This window comes from Rhipicephalus sanguineus, chromosome 10 (genome assembly GCF_013339695.2).
Source record: "Rhipicephalus sanguineus isolate Rsan-2018 chromosome 10, BIME_Rsan_1.4, whole genome shotgun sequence".
NCBI lineage: Eukaryota > Metazoa > Arthropoda > Arachnida > Ixodida > Ixodidae > Rhipicephalus > Rhipicephalus sanguineus.
Genome location: NC_051185.1, coordinates 1,529,968 through 1,548,578, shown reverse-complemented (window position 1 = coordinate 1,548,578; position 18,611 = coordinate 1,529,968). Strand labels below are relative to the sequence as shown.

The following is an 18,611-nucleotide window of genomic DNA, read 5'->3' as shown; positions in this document are numbered from 1 at the left end:
ATGCATAAATGCCAACGCACTTTTCAGCTGGTCGAATTATTTGACGACTGTGCGTGCTGATATGGTTGCACATTGAGTTTCTGGGCACAAGTTCGTCCAATAAAGAGTTTGATCTTGACCAGCTGTGATTGCTTTCCTCATGGGCATGCTACTTGAAGGACAATAACAAAAATGTTGCTCTTGGAGTAAAATTCAGAGCAAATTCTTTCCTGTGCAGGTGTACATTGTTGTGTTCCTGCTGCCATGGACTGGCCTGCGGGAACGCATAGCCCTGCCAGGTAATGGCTCTGTGGCTGCACTTGGTGGGGCATGGTTGAACAGTGTAATCTGATCTGGCCCTCATTGCATGATCTACTTTTTAAGGCCACAGTTTATTGATCTTGCTTGCAGCCAAGCAGAGCTTCTATTGGTATGCCCTGTTCCTCGCTGTGCTCAACCTGGCCCAGGCGACAGGCTCGGGTCTCTACTACTACGACATCCGTGAAGGTGTCTGGTGAGTCTCGTAACTTGCAGGATGCCTGCTTTCCAGCCTAATATTCAAAGCATCACAGCATGTCTTGCCAGGTGTTGGGACCGATGTGGTTTTTGACAAGTAGCTTTGCTCACCATTGTGACTTAACGCAGTGGGGGATGTTGCAAAACTTGTGTCACAATGACATTTGTGAGTAATAATTTTCATGTATTAATGGAATCCTGCCTGTTCACACTGATGAATTCCATTTCTTGGACGTGTCCTTGCTGCAGCATTCTGGAAAGAGCCTTTATTGAATTCTCCGTGGTATTTGTAGGCTAGCAGCCTTGCATGCTACCAAAACCTGCTGGTCAGTGCACAAAATGAACCCCCACAAATGCATTCTCCAGTAGCCGACATGCATGCTTGGGCTTCCATGTGATTACTTCTTTTCATGATCTGTTGGACATCTTCATGCAAAAGCGTCATCGTTGTCAGCCTATTTTATACAGGGCAAACATTGGTACTTGTTGAGCTACCACCATGTTTAGGCCCTGGCTGGTGGCCTGAGCTGGTCAAGTCAAACAGTGCTGCGACCACAGCGAAACAGCAGATTCTCATAGACCAGGGCTCTCAACTATGCGGACCTTTCACTGTGTTCGTCCCATTTTTAAAGAGTTTTCTTAGTAATTATGTGAATGAGCTACGCAGGCATGACTGGTCTCAGGCATCCTATCCGGTTACCACGTGTTAAAACATAACCGTAGAACAAAAACTCTATATTTCAGAATCCAGATTTCAGTCATTCTGGAGATCAACATCGCCACATTTCTCGAAACCTGATGCTGAATCTCCTTCAAAACTGACCCCATATAGCAGATATTGAAAAGGACTTTCCAATGATAAAATGATAACGGCTTTTGCTCAACTGCACCATATGACATTGCTCAGTTTGGGGCTGGCTGCTAGCAGAAGTAGGGTCTCTGAGATAGGCCAGTTTCACCATCACTTTGACATGACTTGTTTATGGATTCGTCATTGCCCATGTTTCCTGTGGTTTTATTGTGCTTGTGAATCGTTGTGATGGTCGTGCAGTTGTGTTGCATGCTCCAAGTTCTTTGATGCATCCTACTGTTGATGCTAACGGAATCGCATACGATTACATTGCTGTGAATGACGCCGTTTTCTCTTGTGGTTATTTAAGAATACCACCCCAGGTGTCGGAGCTCACTGGCTGCATAGGCACCAGATTTATTTAGGAGAGATGTACGTCAAGTGGTCATGGCAAGAGCCACCATGCACTGCAGGTGTCTCAGCCTAACTGTCATCTCTTAACGCTGCGGTTGATCGCCTTGGGCTGATCGTCCAATACGACCACAGTTTCCATTTGGGCTTGTTGGTACAACATCGTCAACAAGAACATGAGGCAGGCACTACTTCTCGTCCCTGTTCTTCCTGCTCTCGACGATATCAAAGACACTGAAATAAAAGTGTCTGCTTTTCCGTATGACTCTCATTTTTCAATTTTTCCCGTTTCCCTGTTTCTGCATCTTTTTTTATACAATCCCTTGAAAAATGTATCAACGGGTTTCTACTGTATCAAGTGCTGTAAAATTTGACTCGCATGTTCACCGGAACCCTGAGTAGTGATGTTTTTGCTTTCTCTGACAGTGTGGTAGATGTGACCAGCTACCTCTACTTCACCATCTTCACCCCACTTGTCTACAAGACGTTCCTAGCAGACTTCTTCAGGTGAGCAGTGCTTCACTCCGCATTGGTAGCTCTGAGATCATGTTGAAATGTGGTCATTTCATTTGAGGCCAGAATTGTTGCACATCGATTGGTGGAATTTCGTCTGGCCTAATATTATGCCGCCCACCCTGTGCCAGGCACATTCTCGGTTGTAATGGGTTTTGAATGCCTTCTCTTCACGTGTAGCATCTCGCAGCCAAGCATCATGTTCTCGTACAAGGCCCAGACAGACGACCCCATGGAAGATGACAACGTCAGCTTGCCCCACCAGCTGTCCTGCTCGTCGCTCAAGACTGACTCTGACTACATTTACCAGGTGCACATTGCACACATCTGAGTGCTTTGCTTTGTTGCGCATGCATGTGAGCACTGTTGGAGCTGAACACCTTCCAGGTTGCCAAGGAGGGTCCTGCTTGTGCACGTGTAGAGCTTGCATGCTTCTGTGTAGTGGATGCTATCTTATCAGACATTCGTCTTCGATCTAGTCATTATGAAGGATTCTTAACTGCACCAAGTGCGAAGCATACTGGTTGTCCTCGAAGCCAATTGCTGCAGCGTCAGTTTGGTACGTATTGTAACGGCATGGAAGGCGCCCCCCTGAACCAATAAAAGAGCCACTTCATCAGACTGTCCCTCAATTTTATGCATGTGCACAGGCATGCTTTCTCTCTGCAGCCATTTGAGGCAAGGAGGGCTGTGACAAGCCACTGCTTGGAAAGATAAAAAATGGTTTCGTAAACTCTGGGGCATTTGTGCATTGTTTATGTTCGTTTACTATAGTGCAAACAATTTTGGGGAGGGGGCGCAGTACATTTTCAGCTAAATTGCTTTGATATAGTGTAGAGATTAAGCGTTGTAGATGCCGAAACAAGTGGTTTTGCAACATAAATGATTTCTAATAACTTTTTACTATCTGATGTCGAATCAAAAGGAAGCCTTTGTTTATAACTGGTCACACATTTTAAGATAGTTGCTGACAGTGCCTTTCAATGCCGGCTAGTACGCTCACGGCTTGTTTGCTCTCTCTGTCGCACAGTTGGGTCCCCGGAATTATCGATAGTGTGTCCGCCATGAACACGTGCTTCCCAGGAACATACTGCCATGTGATGTCAAAAGGCACGAGATGATAGCGCTGCAAGTGTGGGGGCATTTCACTCAAATGTGAAATAGCAAGCAGAGGTTTGTGGTCTGGTTCTGCAGTTGCAGAGAACCCCAGAATGAACTCCCGGAAACGCTCACAAGCAAATATTACTGCCAGTACAAAAGCTGAAGCTGAAGCCAGCCTTCGGTGGCCTTGCATGAAAAAGAATTCGCGCTTTTGGATAAGGGTTAATCTGTTATTAATTATCATTCTACCTTAGTTTTATCGGACATGCCACCGAAATGTGTCATGTTGCTGACGTCTGCTTGATAAGTTTTTACCTCTGTGTATATATGTACGAGTGTGTCGTGAACAATAAAACCAGTTGGTAGTCAGCGTTCGTGTTGTCCCTCTTTGCTTTCCGTTCCTCGCTTTTAAGCCTTTCCTTCAACACTACTGTGCTTGCGCTTCAACACGACTACTTATTGCCATCATTTTCTGGCAATGTTGGAAAAGTGTCGCAGGGCTCCTTTAAAACTTGTTTGTCTCCCTGCTGTTTCTCTGGTGACTGAGCCGCACAAAGCTTAACACTGCCTTGCCAAAGCATTCCAGCTTGGTTGGCCTGCTGCATGCATGCTTCCCTTAACACAGTGCATTGCATGCAGCATGCCCCCCACTTTCTGTCCCTGTGAACCTGCACGAGGTGCCTGCCGTCTGGGGTAAGTGCATCTTCATTACTCCTTTGCCAGCCATCATTTCTCTCCGGGAGCATTTTCAACTAGCCCACACGGGCACTCTAGTTAAAAGTGCCGACGGATAATTTTTACAGAACCCATCAGCGTACACCAGAAATGGGATTAAGTATTTTTATCGGGATTTTTTCACCTGCAGTGAGGATGATTCATGCGCTGGAAACAGTGATATGTGAGGGCAATTATACATCTCAATTTGAGTGAAGTAGTAGTGCTTTCACCCACCTACAACAGACTCCCAAAGATGGCACAGTGCATTTGTCTTGCTGTCAGTCATTTCATGTAGCTCTAGGCAGTGTCACATTGGTGGATCAGGTAACAGCATAGCTCTGCTGGCCAACCACCTTCCCAGTGCGATTGGAGCCCATTCTTTATAGAGAGTAAATGCCTATCTAACACAAAAGCCACAGTTTTAAACAACAAGCGTGGTGCATTAAATAATGGCAGACTAGGTAGAGCAATCAGACTGCCTTCATTGCATAGTATCAAGGGTTCTCTGCATGGTGGTGTGACATACCATTTCTTGCAAATTTCTCCGGCAATTTAAAATAAATCCTGCTTGTATTGCAAACAGCATGTGCCATTGTGCCACAATGATTTTTTATTTCACTCGCACCTCATGGCCCGTTCTGGGTAGTTGTCGGTCCCTTTAACATAGTTGTATGAATAGTTGCCTCACCACATGGTTTTTCTGTTTCTCCAAGATGCATAGCACCTCTTCAAGGCAGTTGAGCATGTTGCTGGAACCCAAATACAGGAGATTCTCGTAAAAAAGGAACCTCAAGGGACCAGGAAAACATGTTCTATTTAACAGGAGTTCTATTTACGGAGATGAACAGTGGGTTCAGAATTCAAGTATGAAACCCATCTTTTTAGACACAGTTGTTTCATTTAAGCAGCAATTCTGTTTACCGAGATTTACATTTTCTGAGTCTAGAAAATGTATTGGTGAGCTTGAGTGCACTGCGAACAATTAATTACAGTGCATTGTTTTAAAGCTAGTGTGGCGACACACTGCGCACAAACCGGCGCAGCCTCCGCCTCGTCACTATCTAGGCGGGCGTGACACGGCTGCATGCTACACCACGCCTCAGATAAGGGACAGCGCCACCGCAGCGTCACCGGAGGCTTACGTCACCGACGGTGGCTATAAAACCAAGCTGCCAAGCTCGGAACAGATCATTCCTTCGCTACCCGACCGGGCGCAGCGTCGGTATGCTCGCCCCGCTGCTGCTACTTCGTTAATAAACAGTTTACGTTTTCTGTTGGGATGCGTCCTTCCATCGACACGGCATCCCACACTAGTTTCAATTCCTGCTGTATTCTGAAGTCGCAACAAAGTATAAGCTTCTGGTCGAGCTAGATATCATATTATCACAGCAGTTCTGTCGTCTTTTGCACATTGCATGTGTAGCAAGCAAGCCGACGATGTATGAAATTTTGTCTAGCGACTCTGACGACAGTAACAACTTGGGCAGAGTGCAGGATGCTGAGGTTACCAACCCTGCGAACCATTTCACATTCGGCCCAGTCTCAAGCGCTTCAAAAGACGACTCGCCCGACAGCAATAATGTCATGGCGGAAACGTCAACTATGTGTTCATGCGCATACACGATGACAGAGTGCATGTTCACCTTTGCTTGCCTGCTTCATGAGTCCACGGATCTACCGCAGCCATGTGGCGAAAGCAGATGATCGAGGAAGCGACACACAAGCAGCCATTTTGTACGTTTTTGTACCTGATGTCATCGCAAGCAATGTTTATAGATATAGTGCTTTAGTTTCAAAACTTTCCGTGGTGCCCATTGAGAGCTGTAGGCCCACAGCAGTTCCTGCCGCCATGACCCTGCTGTCCAGAGTTGAAATATCAATCCAAGCATTGTCTGCTAGCTCCACGTCGCACTTGCGTAGCGAGCTCTTAAAATACATGTTCTTCACCTGCTACCCTTCATTTTTCAAAATTTGCTGTGAGTTTATCACACACAGTGAAGTTTAAACATTGTTGACATTGTTGTAAGAGGTTAGTACGTTCATGTGTACCTCAAAGTAGGAGGTTAGGGTCGGTGCTTTTGCCAAGACAGTGTTTATTACTGGTGTGAATTTACATGTGTGTTTATGATGTGCATTTTCCTCTTCTGAGGTCTTAATGTGCTGGATGCTTAGTAAATTGGTGGGCTTGACCACGCCCATTGCAGCTTTTATGTCTTCAGTGTTCTGCTCTTTGCTTGAGGGTGTTGCTCGAAATACATCACTGTATTATGTTATACATCTCTGGAAAGTGTGAATCTCATGCTAACACGGTGCACCCTGCATACTTAATCCTCAGTAAAAAATTGGCCGCGTATCTGCGTGCTTTGCTGCAGATGCCGTCGAAAGACGATAGAAGAGCGCTGCGTGAGATATGGGCGCCATCTGGCATACGTCGGGAAACACGAGCTTGTGCAGAGGGTTTCCTTCCTCCGTGGCAGAGGGCGTTCGTCGGCGCTGCATAGCGTCGCATTTTCAGCGCAGCTTAAGAAACTAGGGCCTTTAGAATTACGTATCTATGTATTTTCTATTAAAGGAACCAGGGGCGTAGCCAGAAATTTTTTTCGGGGGGGGGGTTTCAACCATACTTTATGTATGTTCGTGTGTGCGTTTGTATGTGTGCGTGTATATATACGCAAGGAAAACTGAAAATTTTCGGGGGGGTTTGAACCCCCCCAACTCCCCCCCTGGCTACGCCCCTGAAAGGAACACATCACCTAATACTTAACTAGTGATGTTGCGCCTTGGATATGCGTAATGTTTGCTTTTTGATCGACAATGCACACAAGTATGAAACTACCCACCAGTTCAAGATGGCTGGCCCTTGGGCAAGTGGTTCAACTTTGGCCGGGTGGCTGAATCGGGTGACAGACAGACAAACAGAAAGACAGACAGACAGACCAAAATTTCTGCGTTTAAGTTCCCTAAGAAAGACTATCGTCTTTAAAACGTGATGAAGGCTGCATGATTAGAACAAGGAAAACAACGGAATGAAGACCACGGGACAAGCACTGACTGCCGACTGAATGTTTATTACAAGAAAATCAGCCTTTTATACAGTCTCAGAAAAAACATGCGCACATCATACATTCGCTAATCACAATCAAAAGGCATCAAAAGAAAGAATGTGATTGTAATTAGCGTGTGTTTGATGTGTGCATCTTTCTTCTGAGACTCTATAAAAGGCTGATCTTCTTGTAATAAACATTCAATTGGCAGTCAGTACTTGTCCCGTGGTCTTCATTCCGTTGTTGTTCTTGTTCTAATCAGTCTGTTTCATCCTCTGTTCTACTTAACCTCATTTCGGTTGACTGCAAGCGTGCACGTGACCTTGATAGTAAGAAGTGGAATGTTTTCGCTGCCAATCAGATGTTCTAGCCGATCCCCACTCCTTTGTGTTGCATTTATTCCGATATTTTGTGCACATTCATCACTACTATTTTTACTGGGAGTTTTCCGCATTACACTAGACACCCACTCCTCCTTTGCGTGGCATTTATTCCAATGTTTTGTTCATATTCATCCCTACTACTTTTACTGGGAGTTTTCCACATTACACAAGACACCCACTCCTCCTTTGCATGGCATTTATTCTGATGTTTTGTGCACATTCATCACTACTATTTTTACTGAGAGTTTTCCACAATACACTAGACACCCACTCTTCCTTTGCGTGGCACTTATTGCAATGTTTTTTTCATATTCATCCCTACTATTTTTACTGGGAGTTTTCCATATTACGCTATACATCCACTCCTCCTTTGCGCGGCATTTATTCCGGTGTTTTGTACATATTCATCGTTACTATTTTTACTGGGAGTTTTCCACATTACACAAGACTAATATAATGGCATGCACATAACTAAAATAAGCGGCACGAGACAGTCAGGTAATAAAATTCGAAATGTAAACTCTTTTTACTTATTTTGTGAAGCAACTGCAACTTTAAACAAGTTCTGCTTTCGTTGTTTCTCTTTGCACTTTCACTCCACGTTCTCTTGACACTTTTGGCATGCAAAGAACGGCATTTGAGTTCTTGATTATGATCTTAAGGCCAATGCTCTCATAATCACTTGGAAACACTTGTGGCTCTTTGCGAGGTGGCTGGCAAGCCACAGACTGCAAGCCTGTAAGCACTTTCTCTCATTGTCAAGTGACCACCGCCTTTTAGGCGCAGAGGACGGATAACTGGGCATGATTGGAAATTGTGCTGAGATGGCACCACTTCTCAGTGTCCATGAAATCTCTACACTATTGATAACATGCTTTATTTCTAATGACTGAAAGTGAGTGTCGCACACTTTGCACGTCTTGCCGAGCAACTTGTCAGCACGGGTCGCCACTTTTTGAGAAGCTTGTGGTCCGATGGTGGTGCAAAAAGGTGCTGCTGCTCCAGGTTGCTTCTATACCTGCTTGTACAGCCAGGTACAACACACATCGGCATATTGGCTGAATATCAACCCATTTTACTTGCGAAACCCCGAAAAATGTAGCATTCCATGGCGTAAAATGGCTGGCTATAGCTGTCGGCCGAGAAAGCTGATGTCTTCGTTGCCTCTTTTTTACAGCATACAAACATACCAACAGCCACTCACTGAAGGGAACATAGACTCTTAAAAAAAAGTCAAGAAGTGCAAACAGAGTTCACACCGCGGCGGCTGCATTTTCGATGGAGGCGAAAATGTTTGAGGCCCGTGTACTTAGATTTAGGTGCACGTTAAAGAACCCCAGGCAGTCGAAATTTCCGGAGCCCTCCACTACGGCGTCTCTCATAATCATATCGTGGTTTTGGGACATTAAACCCCAGATATTATTATTAAACAGAGTTCACAAACACAAAAGGTGAAGAAAACGAAGAGCAAAACCACAGCATGTCAAAGAAAAACATGGTCACTGCCAACACGCTCCAAGGAGGTTTGCTCGCACCAGCGCCACTTCGTAAGCGTCGACAGCAGTGCTATAGTAAACTAGAATATACTCTATTGGTGTGACCGGCGGGGTTCCGGCATCTTCCTTTTACGCGGACGCCACGAGATGACGCTACTGCTACATTTCCTGGCAGCTTCAGCTACAGTTAATTCTAACACGTGTGTTTGCTTCCCGGTTTATGCAGACATCAAACAGACAGATTACTCACTGCGTGGCTCAGCAGTTTTATTTTGGCTAAGAGTATATATATTTTTACATTTACCGCACGTGCTCGGAACATTTGCTACAGCGATTGCTCATTACAGTTTACATGTATAGACTTTGAAACAACGTGCTTTCATTCAAGTTGTGATGTAGGCTTACTATATAGGGGTTCGTGGTACAGGACACAATGCTCAGCACCGAAAATGAGAACGGACGCCTCTTTATTTATTGCGATGATTAAAAGATGACTAAAACGATTACAGCTAGGATGTTAATGTGCAGGAGGAGGTCCAGAATTTAAAAACTGGAATGGGACCTCCTTTTCAAACTATACATAAAGATATGTTACAGCAGTTTGTATACATAGAGTACAGAGAACAATAGCTGGTTTTTTGCATGAATAATATAATTGAGGGATATAAAATGTGCAAATAATAAACATAGAGGAAGTGTTGCGAGAGAGTCAAGTGGAAGATTAATAAGCAGTGTAAATGACATGAAGTACGAAGGATAATTTGGAAATACGTACGCATGACACATAAATAACAATGGCATACATCTTGTGGCACACACATACTGAAAAGGACGTTTCCATGTCAACAATATACCGTAAAATCCTGAGCAAGCGCCCCCCCCCCCTACCGTGACAGATAATTCGACGAGATTTGGAGGGGGAGCCCTTGCTCAGTCACAGATCAAAATTCAAGATGGCGTCGGAAGAGCCGCACATGCTCCCAATGAGATGCTTTATTGAGTGCGCATGCATTCACTGTCATTATTCGCCCTCGTCGGGTGAATAAAAACAGTGAATGAAACAGTGAAAATGCTGGGACGGGGGGGCGCTTGCTCGGGTAGGGGGCGCTCGCTCGGTATTCTACGGTACAGTGTTACAAAGCAAACAGTCTAAATCGGACTAGAATAAATGACAGGACACTGAAAGTATAGTAATGGATATGGGCTACATATGGGGTACACATTATTGTTCCAAAAATAACTGTGTTCCAGAAAGCGACAGATGAGAAATAGGGTATGAGAGCAGGATTGATAATGTGATAACTTCAAAATCACGAGAAGGCCACCTGCGGATCATTGGTGTCAAGAACAGCAAACCAGTCAGCATTAGATACAGCTTCTAAGAATGATTTGTTATCAAAAACAGGTTTGGTATAAAAGCTGGAATAGGAATGGTGGGCATATATGTAGTGTGCACAAAGACAGAGAAGTGACCAGTAATGTCAATTAGCAAGGACTCCTACATATATGGGCAATAAAAAATAGACAGTGCATGATCGATCACAGTGCTGCAGCTGCCAAGAACTGAGCAAGCAGAGATATCGATAATACATTTTCAACTAAAACCATCAAAAGAAGATGATCAACTCGCAGAGTTCAGGGATGAGGCCATTAATTTACGCATATCACCTATAATTATGATATTTATTTTCTGAAAATAAGCTTAGTAATATTTATTTGTGAGAAAAAGAGATCTGAACCTCAGGATGAAGGTGATTGGCTAAGGCAACCAAAGGTGAAATAGTATCTGTGTTGAGAAAGTTAGGGTCGAATTACAACCAAACTGATTTGCAGTTCTGAATATTTAACAAGAGGTCGTATCTTTGTACGGAATACCTGACAAGACGGACAGCTGCTCCACCATGGCCCGTGCGAGAAAGTGTGACAGAACACCCCTGTACATGTACAGCAGTCACACTGTAGCCGCCGACGCAGCAATATGCAAGATTCGGGCAGCTGTGCTAGAGTGAACTACCGCGCTGAGTGACCTGCACCGCCGCACCTAGGAAAAGGCGCAGTAACGACACGAGAAACCCTAGTGGCGGTTTGCGGCGGTTCCGACTGCCAAGAGAGACGGCGCGGCCTACCGGTCGTGCCACTAGAGTATCTTCTAGTTCACTATAGCAGTGCCTTCACACACCATAGCAGGGTTGCCGTTACGTTGATTTGAAAAGGAGCCAGAAATCAAGCTAAAAGTAGCCGTGCCATTTAATTTTATCACCAAATTTCTAGCCAAGCTGAGCAAAAGCGGTATAACAAATTTTAATTATTGAACAATAGATCCTATTATTTTGAATGAGGAGACAAAGTGGTGCAGAACACATGAGGCGCAGGTTTGTGCCAGCGCCTCATGCGTTCACTTAATAAACCATCTCCAGTGGACGTCGGTCTCTGTGTTCATCATAGAAAAACGGGAGGAGAGTGGTGTCCTGCACAGACGATGGATTGACCGCAACGCAGCAGAGGCATACATTGAGCTACTACAAAGCTCATCTCATCCACCACCAAAGCACTACAGGCCAAGTGTTCCTCTGACCAGCAACTTAGTTTGGATGACTTGCAGGACAAGGAATCGACGCTTGCAGCACTCAACAACAAGATTGCAGACGTCGTGGCCAACAGTGGCTATACTCGTGGACAACTTTTCTTGGCAATGAAGGGAAGGCTACAGAGCTGAACTGCATGTGTGCTACCGCTGAAGAATGTAGTACCACAATTGCATCCGTGTTTTCTGTGCGAGAATAAAAAACAACATCATTACTTTATTTTCTACGGGACGCTGTTTGAAGAAAGGGTCAACGCGCACAGAGGAGATATTTGTTTTACTTCATGCAGTTTCATTTCGCGTTTTTGCAGCTGTGAAAACGTCGCACCTTTTACGTGCACCTCACAGTCAAAATGGCGTCTTCGCCTTCAGGTGAGCGCTCGTCACCCTCCAGCTTTTTCGACGACTCGCCGAAGGAGCTTCTGACGAATTTCATTAACAGATGACTGTCTAAGCTGTGACGGCCGCTCGAATATTCAAAGAGCTGTCACAGGAGATACGGAAGGTTCACAAACCAAAACTACATTCGAAACGCGTGCCGGACTAGACTACTCGCAGAGCAGTACATGTGCAGTAGGCTACACCTCCGTAGCCTTTCCTTCATTGAGAATAAAAGTTGTCCACGAGTATAGTATGAAGTTGAAGCCAGTGTAGCTCTGGAGTACTACAATCCATAACAGCATTAGCCTGGTCCACTTCCTTCTGAACTCTGCTGGAAGGCCAGAAGACGACGCTACTCAAAGCGTCATGATCAAAATCTCTGCCCAGGGCATGTCCACTCAAGCAATTTCCTGAGCACTGATACAGCTAGTGGCCCTACCGAAACCACAGTTACCCGTTTTCTTCAGTCAACTTCAAGAAGTGGCAGGGCTTCTGTGAACATTTCGAGGCCATGATCCACAGCAACCGCGAGCTGTCCAACATTGAGAAGTTTTGATATTTAAGGTCTTACTTAACTGAAAGAGCGAAGCATGCAGTTGAAGGTGTGTGCCTAGTGGAAGCAAACCAATCCCTAGCGGTGAAAATTCTCTGGGCTCAGCCATCATGTCGCGCTAATTGACGACCGCATTGACAGTCTATTTGCCATCGCACCTGTTTATCACTCTTCTCAGGTGTTGCAGCTGCCTCCATAGCATCAGAGTTCCAGCGTCCGAATATACACATTGTGTCCTTATGCGATCACTCCCCGAAGATATTGCTATTTTGTACATTCAGCAAATGGAAGCTGAGAACAATGACTGGTCTACTCCATGGTCCGACAGGAACAGGTGCGAAAGATTATGAAGTTCCTGCGGGTGCAAGTTGAGAGCAGAGAAGAGAGCTCCAGGTCCCTACAGAAAAGCACCCCTGCGGGACACGACCGAGGCAAACCTTGTGCACCAAGCCAATTATTGCCAGCATTAACGCTGGCCGCAGGACCTGCATTGAGCGACCGTCCCTGCTGCATTCTGTGCAATCAACGTGCCCATGCCACACAGGATTGCCACGTCAAGATGTCATCCGACGAGATTACATGCTGATTACTCACAAGAGCTGTTGATGTGGCAGAGAGGGAAACATCACATGAAAGTGCCGCAGTGCAGCTTGGCTCAATTGTGAGTACTGCTGGGCACGTCATGTTTCCGCACTTTGCTATGTTTGGAAATAATACAGGAATTATCTGTTTGCCAATGACAGCAATACACCCGTCAACAATGACAGAGCGAAAAGTGACCAAGTCGCCAGTAAAAAGTGCAAGCAGTTAAACATCGGCACCTTTCCTGGTGCAGACAGCCACGTTTGAGTGTCTGGAAGACACAAATATGTGTTGGTTCGAATATTGCTTGGCAGTGGCAGCCGGAGAAGATTCGTTAGATGTGACCTGTCCAACAGGCTCAGCCTGCACACCCTCAGAACAGAAGACCTCTCTGTGCTGATGCTTGGCATTTCTGTTCCCCCCATTACAAATCTTGAAGTCGATTTTAAACTAGAGTCCTTTCGATTCCCACGACATCACTATTTGCCTCGAGATCTCTGAGTGGCGCCCCTTCGCGTGTGACGTCAGAGAGGGGACTCGGGTGCTGCTCTTCGCGTGCTCGCTCGCTACTTGAAGGCTGCTCGACACTACCGGCATGTCTGTCCTGCTCGAGCTATTGAAACATTAGTGGGCAAGTTCATAAAGCAATTTGTACTGAATGTTCAAGCAAAATGCCCAGCGAAATTGAGCGTAGTTGCCGTCACGTGCACGTTGAGTGTCGATTGCTCGTGGTGTCGTCTGCTAGCCATCAATGTGTACATCTGCATGTTTGGCGACGATTTCTTTTCGCGACTGTTCTATGGCCGTGACGCACTCAAAATGACTTTCCGGCCCGTTTTGGATTATAACTTCAGTGTTCAGGCTTCGGCTTCCGTCTACAGTATAGCGCAATGTATGTATAGCGCGTGCTGCGCGTATGCGGTTGCGAAGCCTGCTCTTTCGGTTCAGTTCCATTGTTCGGAGTTTGAAGTGCATGAAAAACGACGTGTGATGTCATCCAAATAAATTAAATGTTTGTTATGGCCAACAATCTTTGATTAAATCCAGTAAGACTTTGATCTGGGCAAGTTGGTTCATAGCAATGGGAAGGCCCAGCGCAACTGAGACAATGAACAAGAACACGCAACACACACAGCGCTCGTGTGTGTTGCGTATCCTTGTCCATTGTCTCAGTTGCGCTGTGCCTTCCCATTAAAGGGGCCCTGCAACACCTTTCTTAGTTATATTGAAATAGTCTCATTACTGACGTATGACTCTTCACGAATCATATGCCGCAAAAAATTTTCGAATCCGTCAAGTCTAAGTGTTACCAAATTATAGAGATCACGTTCCGCAGCTTTCTCCCTCCACTCAACGCCGCGAGCGCGCGGAAAGCTGCGCGGGTCGTGAAGGAAGGAAGGGAGGGCAGAGGTGCGAGGAGACGCTGAAGAGTTACATCAGCGCCGGCGGTATTTTTTTTCTTCATTTTTTTCTCTCTGGCGTCTCGGCGCAACCACGTGGTCTGTGGCGCCACTTCCGGTCGGCTTGCGTGGTTGTCGTCGAGCGGAGCCCATCGCACCATGTATCGCGTGTGCTTGAAAACTGCGAGTCGGTTTGGTAATGTTGGGTGTGCACGTCGAACTGCCGTAGTGTTTTCATCGCTCTGCCAACCATGGACGCAAACCTGCGTGCGCGTTTGGAACGAATGACAGCTGAGATGGGTTTCGATTCACACTCCAATACACCGCCTCGTCGCACTGCTCGCGCTTGAATCGTATTCAACACGGCAAAGCTGCGTGCACCCTTCTCCCAGTGGCGGTACTTCGATGCTGTTTGCTCTTCGATGCTGTTTGCTCTTCGAATGCGGGCGCACAGCGAGTGCGGGCTGACAACAAAGAACTAAAGATTAGAAGAAAGGATCGTGGGGCATCGGGCCGGCGCGGACCCATCCCCCGGCTGTCTGCATTTACCGTGAAACTGCGATTCTGCTTGGTTGCTGTGTTGCGGTTTCTCCTGAACGTGAGACTACGGTGAGGATACGCCGAGGTACGGCTCGATGACATACTGAACAGACAGTGAACGGGACTCTCGCCATACAGCGAACACAGGTATCCTAAACTAGCCGGTGCCAGCATTGTTATCGGAGAAATGCTGCACCGCTGCCTCGGTCGGTCGTGAGAACGTGCCGACGATGCAGTTTCCAGCTGACGAGGCAACACTCGAACGGCTGCCACTCTCAACGGCAACCGGTGATGGTCAAAAGCACAGAAATATTCACGATTTCGGCACTGCGCATGGTGAAGAAAACGCAACCACGCAACTACGAGCAGACGAGCTGTCGCTGAGACCGGAAGTGCTAACATTAATGTTTGTTCGGTGTTTTAATGGCATAACACAATATAAACATTCATATTATCTACTTATTGAACACAAAATTAACAACGAAGGTAATAATGAGGGTGTTATCGTGATTATAACATCAGCCAATGGTGGAACTGCCGACAATCGCGTCATATATTGCGGACTAATACATCATTTGTTGAGAGAAGAGGGAGCGATTTTCAGCTGACTGAGAATTTATTGTAAATTCCAGGCCGCTCGTTTCGCTATAATATTTGGCTCTCGTGTTCTCGGGAGCCTCGACTACCGATTGGCAGCGCTTTTTGACCCTGCTCGAAAAGTGTTGCAGGGCCCCTTTAAGTCCAAGTTTTCAGCAGCTGCTATGAAACCGCATCGTAAGTACTTGGAATTTAAACAAGAAATAAAAAGGCTGATAGCACGAGTCAAAAGGGGATGCACAACGGTGATATGAAATATTGGTAGGTTGTGCGGAGTGTCTTTTTTTTTTTTTTTTTCTTTCAACGTATTTTAATCCCTGCGTTAAAAATCTACATTTGCTGACTCGTTCATGGTCATCTGAAAGTATGCTGAACATAATTAGTGTAATCATACTAACGTAGATAAATACAAAGTTTTCGCATTGAAAGTCGTAATAAGATGAATTTGCAATAAAATAGCGCAAATAACTCTCAACGGTCGACTCTTAATAGGGCGTGGTGCAATCACTGTACTAAAGAGACTCGCAGGCTCCCTTCTGAATTTGCTTAAAAGATTACTTGAAGCCGAAAGCCACCTTCTTTTTCTTCAGTCGATGTACTGTTCGTTCCCCACCCCCCTCCGAATGCTTTCTGGACGTAACGTGGTTTTGCAGTGCCTCCGATCCTGGAGGTAGTGCAAGCTTTCTACAGAGCACCTGATTTTGCATTGCCCCCGTGATTGGTTTACCGATTACGGAGGCAATGCAAAGCGACGATGTCATGTGATGACGTCATCATGTGGCGTGACGTTATGACGTCACAAATTTTGGCGGTCTGTGATGTCATGATGACGTCATAAGGTGACGTCATCATGTGGTGATTTTTTGCATCACTCGTGGTGACGCTGCTGACACGGGACGCTGACGGTCAATTTTCGCGTTTGATGAGGAATATAAGGCTTTCACCTTAAAATATTCAATCTTGTTACAGCGCGGTAAAGAATAGCAATAACCAGCCAAAGGGGCCAAAAGAATGGTGGTAAAGAGCTCTTTTTCTCCTTTTCCTGGACACATTTGCCAGTTTTTTCTACTGTTTAGCAAGCTGTACTATCGGTGTCAAATGAAACACGAACAGCGGAGCACGTTGCCCAAGCATTAGGAACTGTATAGTGCACGTCGTCCTGTCATCACCATTGACAGGCGGCCCGCACACCCAGTTAGGCAGCACTGCACGATCGGTAGCATGAATGAGGCTCACGAGCAGCAAACCGCATGAGCGTATCTGTAATCATAAGGATGGCCCGTATTCTGAAACGCTCCTTACCTCAGACCTTAACTGCTTGAGGACGCCTTATCACGTATTCTGGAATGCTCCTTACTAAGGTTTCCTCACTGAGGCCCTCCTTGGTGCTCCCTCAAGTTAAGGTAGCGCTAGGGCTACCTTCAGGCCTCCGTACTTTGCTACTTGCACTGAAAGGGCGCTTCTCTGCAGTACTTTGTCAGCGACAGTGTGTCCGATTTCTTATTTTCAATCGATGCCTTCCACTTCTGCACAAGCTCGCTCTGATTGTATCCTCGTCGTTGTTCGTAAATTGCTTGCCAGGCGTGTTGCTGAACGGCTGTCAAACTTTTTCGTTAAGATTGTGCAGCGCGAAGAGGACAAGGCGTTTTACAGGAATAGAGAAAAAAGAAGACTCAAGGAATGCAAAACGATAGGCCCCCTCATCGTCCACCGTTCGTGCTGGCGTCTTCCGGAAATGACAGTTTTTGTTCGGATTAAGCTAAGGATGGCTTCTTATGCATGGGCATTCTTCACATGCCTTGCAGGCTGCTTCCACAATGAGGCAGGTGCAGTCGTCCGGGTAAGAGAATATATGCCCAGGAAACCCTCCTTTCCTTTTCTGCGGATTATATCAGCCACTGAGATTAGTCATCCATTGTGATACAGGCGAGTGACCTGTGTCTGAAAACTGGCGCCTACTCTGTGGCAGCACGACTATTTTAATGCATTGGAGAAGCAAACCCGAACAATAATCCTTTTGACTAGTTTACTGTGCGAAGGCGAGAACATTGGGATTGCATGCACGAGCCTGGTTCATATGTACAGCAAACATGATCACGGGTGAAATCGAGATTAAGGGACTGACAACTGCCCAGAATATGAAATGAGTTGGCTCCACTGATGTAAAGATTGTCCATTGCATTGACTCAAGCCAACCCTGTTTTTTTCGTGAGAGATGGATTTTTATTTTTATTTCTTAATTGAAAGCCTCAAAAAATCACCTGTGGCGCCTCTGGCGGCAATAACATGAATGATCCGATGAAAACGGCCACGTGACTGTTGATATATGTACGCCGTCGACAATTTTTTTGTTAGTATTGAAATATTGTTCGTTTCTTTATATTAAAAGGTATTGCTCCATAATAATGTACATATAGGCCTGCGTTAGTAGCATCCATTAAAGTGGCGCTGCCTTCGCGTGGCGTAATGATCCCATGCTCGTCAGCGCGTCTTGAGCAACTTTTCAGCGTGCTCATGCAACTGTGCATGCAGTTTCCAGGTCGCTAAGATTTTAGAGCGACGTAGTTTTGTTACCTGCACCTCGTCTCAGAAATGACGCGCACTGCTACTCAGCGCGGCCGCGCATATGCGTAGTGACGTTTTCGATGACTTGGCTTGGCTCGTGCATCGAGAGAGTATCGACGCCGGGATAAGCCACCCATGACAAAGGCGCAGGCAACCTTGGACGCATGCGCACACAATGCAGTGCAAATACAGGGAAGGTGTATAATGCCACATCATCTCATTGTAACAGCTTATTTTCAAAAATAGTTGAAAAGCTATAAATAATGGTGGTTAAACATAGTTACAGGAACTCCTGCGATGGGAGAACGATAGCTTTCACAAATCGCGAAAAGGGCCGGCGGCATCGCTATCAATTCTCAGCGTTGCTGGAGGAAAGCTGCATCCGTGTTTAGAGCCTTTCAGATCAAAAAATACTGCTTGTAAAATAACTACGTGCTTTTGGGATTAACTACTGCAGCT

The 18,611-nt window shown here is 45.8% G+C and overlaps 1 protein-coding gene across 5 annotated transcripts in view; it reads left to right on the top strand.

Annotated features, from left to right (window-relative positions):
• Positions 1-18,611, top strand: part of LOC119372696 (transmembrane protein adipocyte-associated 1 homolog) — a 119,276-nt gene that overhangs the window by 81,148 nt on the left and 19,517 nt on the right. For 2 of the 5 annotated variants that reach the window (XM_037643147.1, XM_037643146.1), the window contains 4 exons: positions 218-278; positions 391-493; positions 2,123-2,203; positions 2,390-2,519. In XM_037643147.1, coding sequence (XP_037499075.1) covers positions 218-278; positions 391-493; positions 2,123-2,203; positions 2,390-2,519 — 375 coding nt within the window. Of the gene's footprint in view, positions 1-217; positions 279-390; positions 494-2,122; positions 2,204-2,389; positions 2,520-3,949; positions 4,004-4,740; positions 5,271-18,611 lie in introns of those variants that run through there. The other 3 variants (XM_037643149.2, XM_037643148.1, XM_049419714.1) reach the window with 3 other exon arrangements.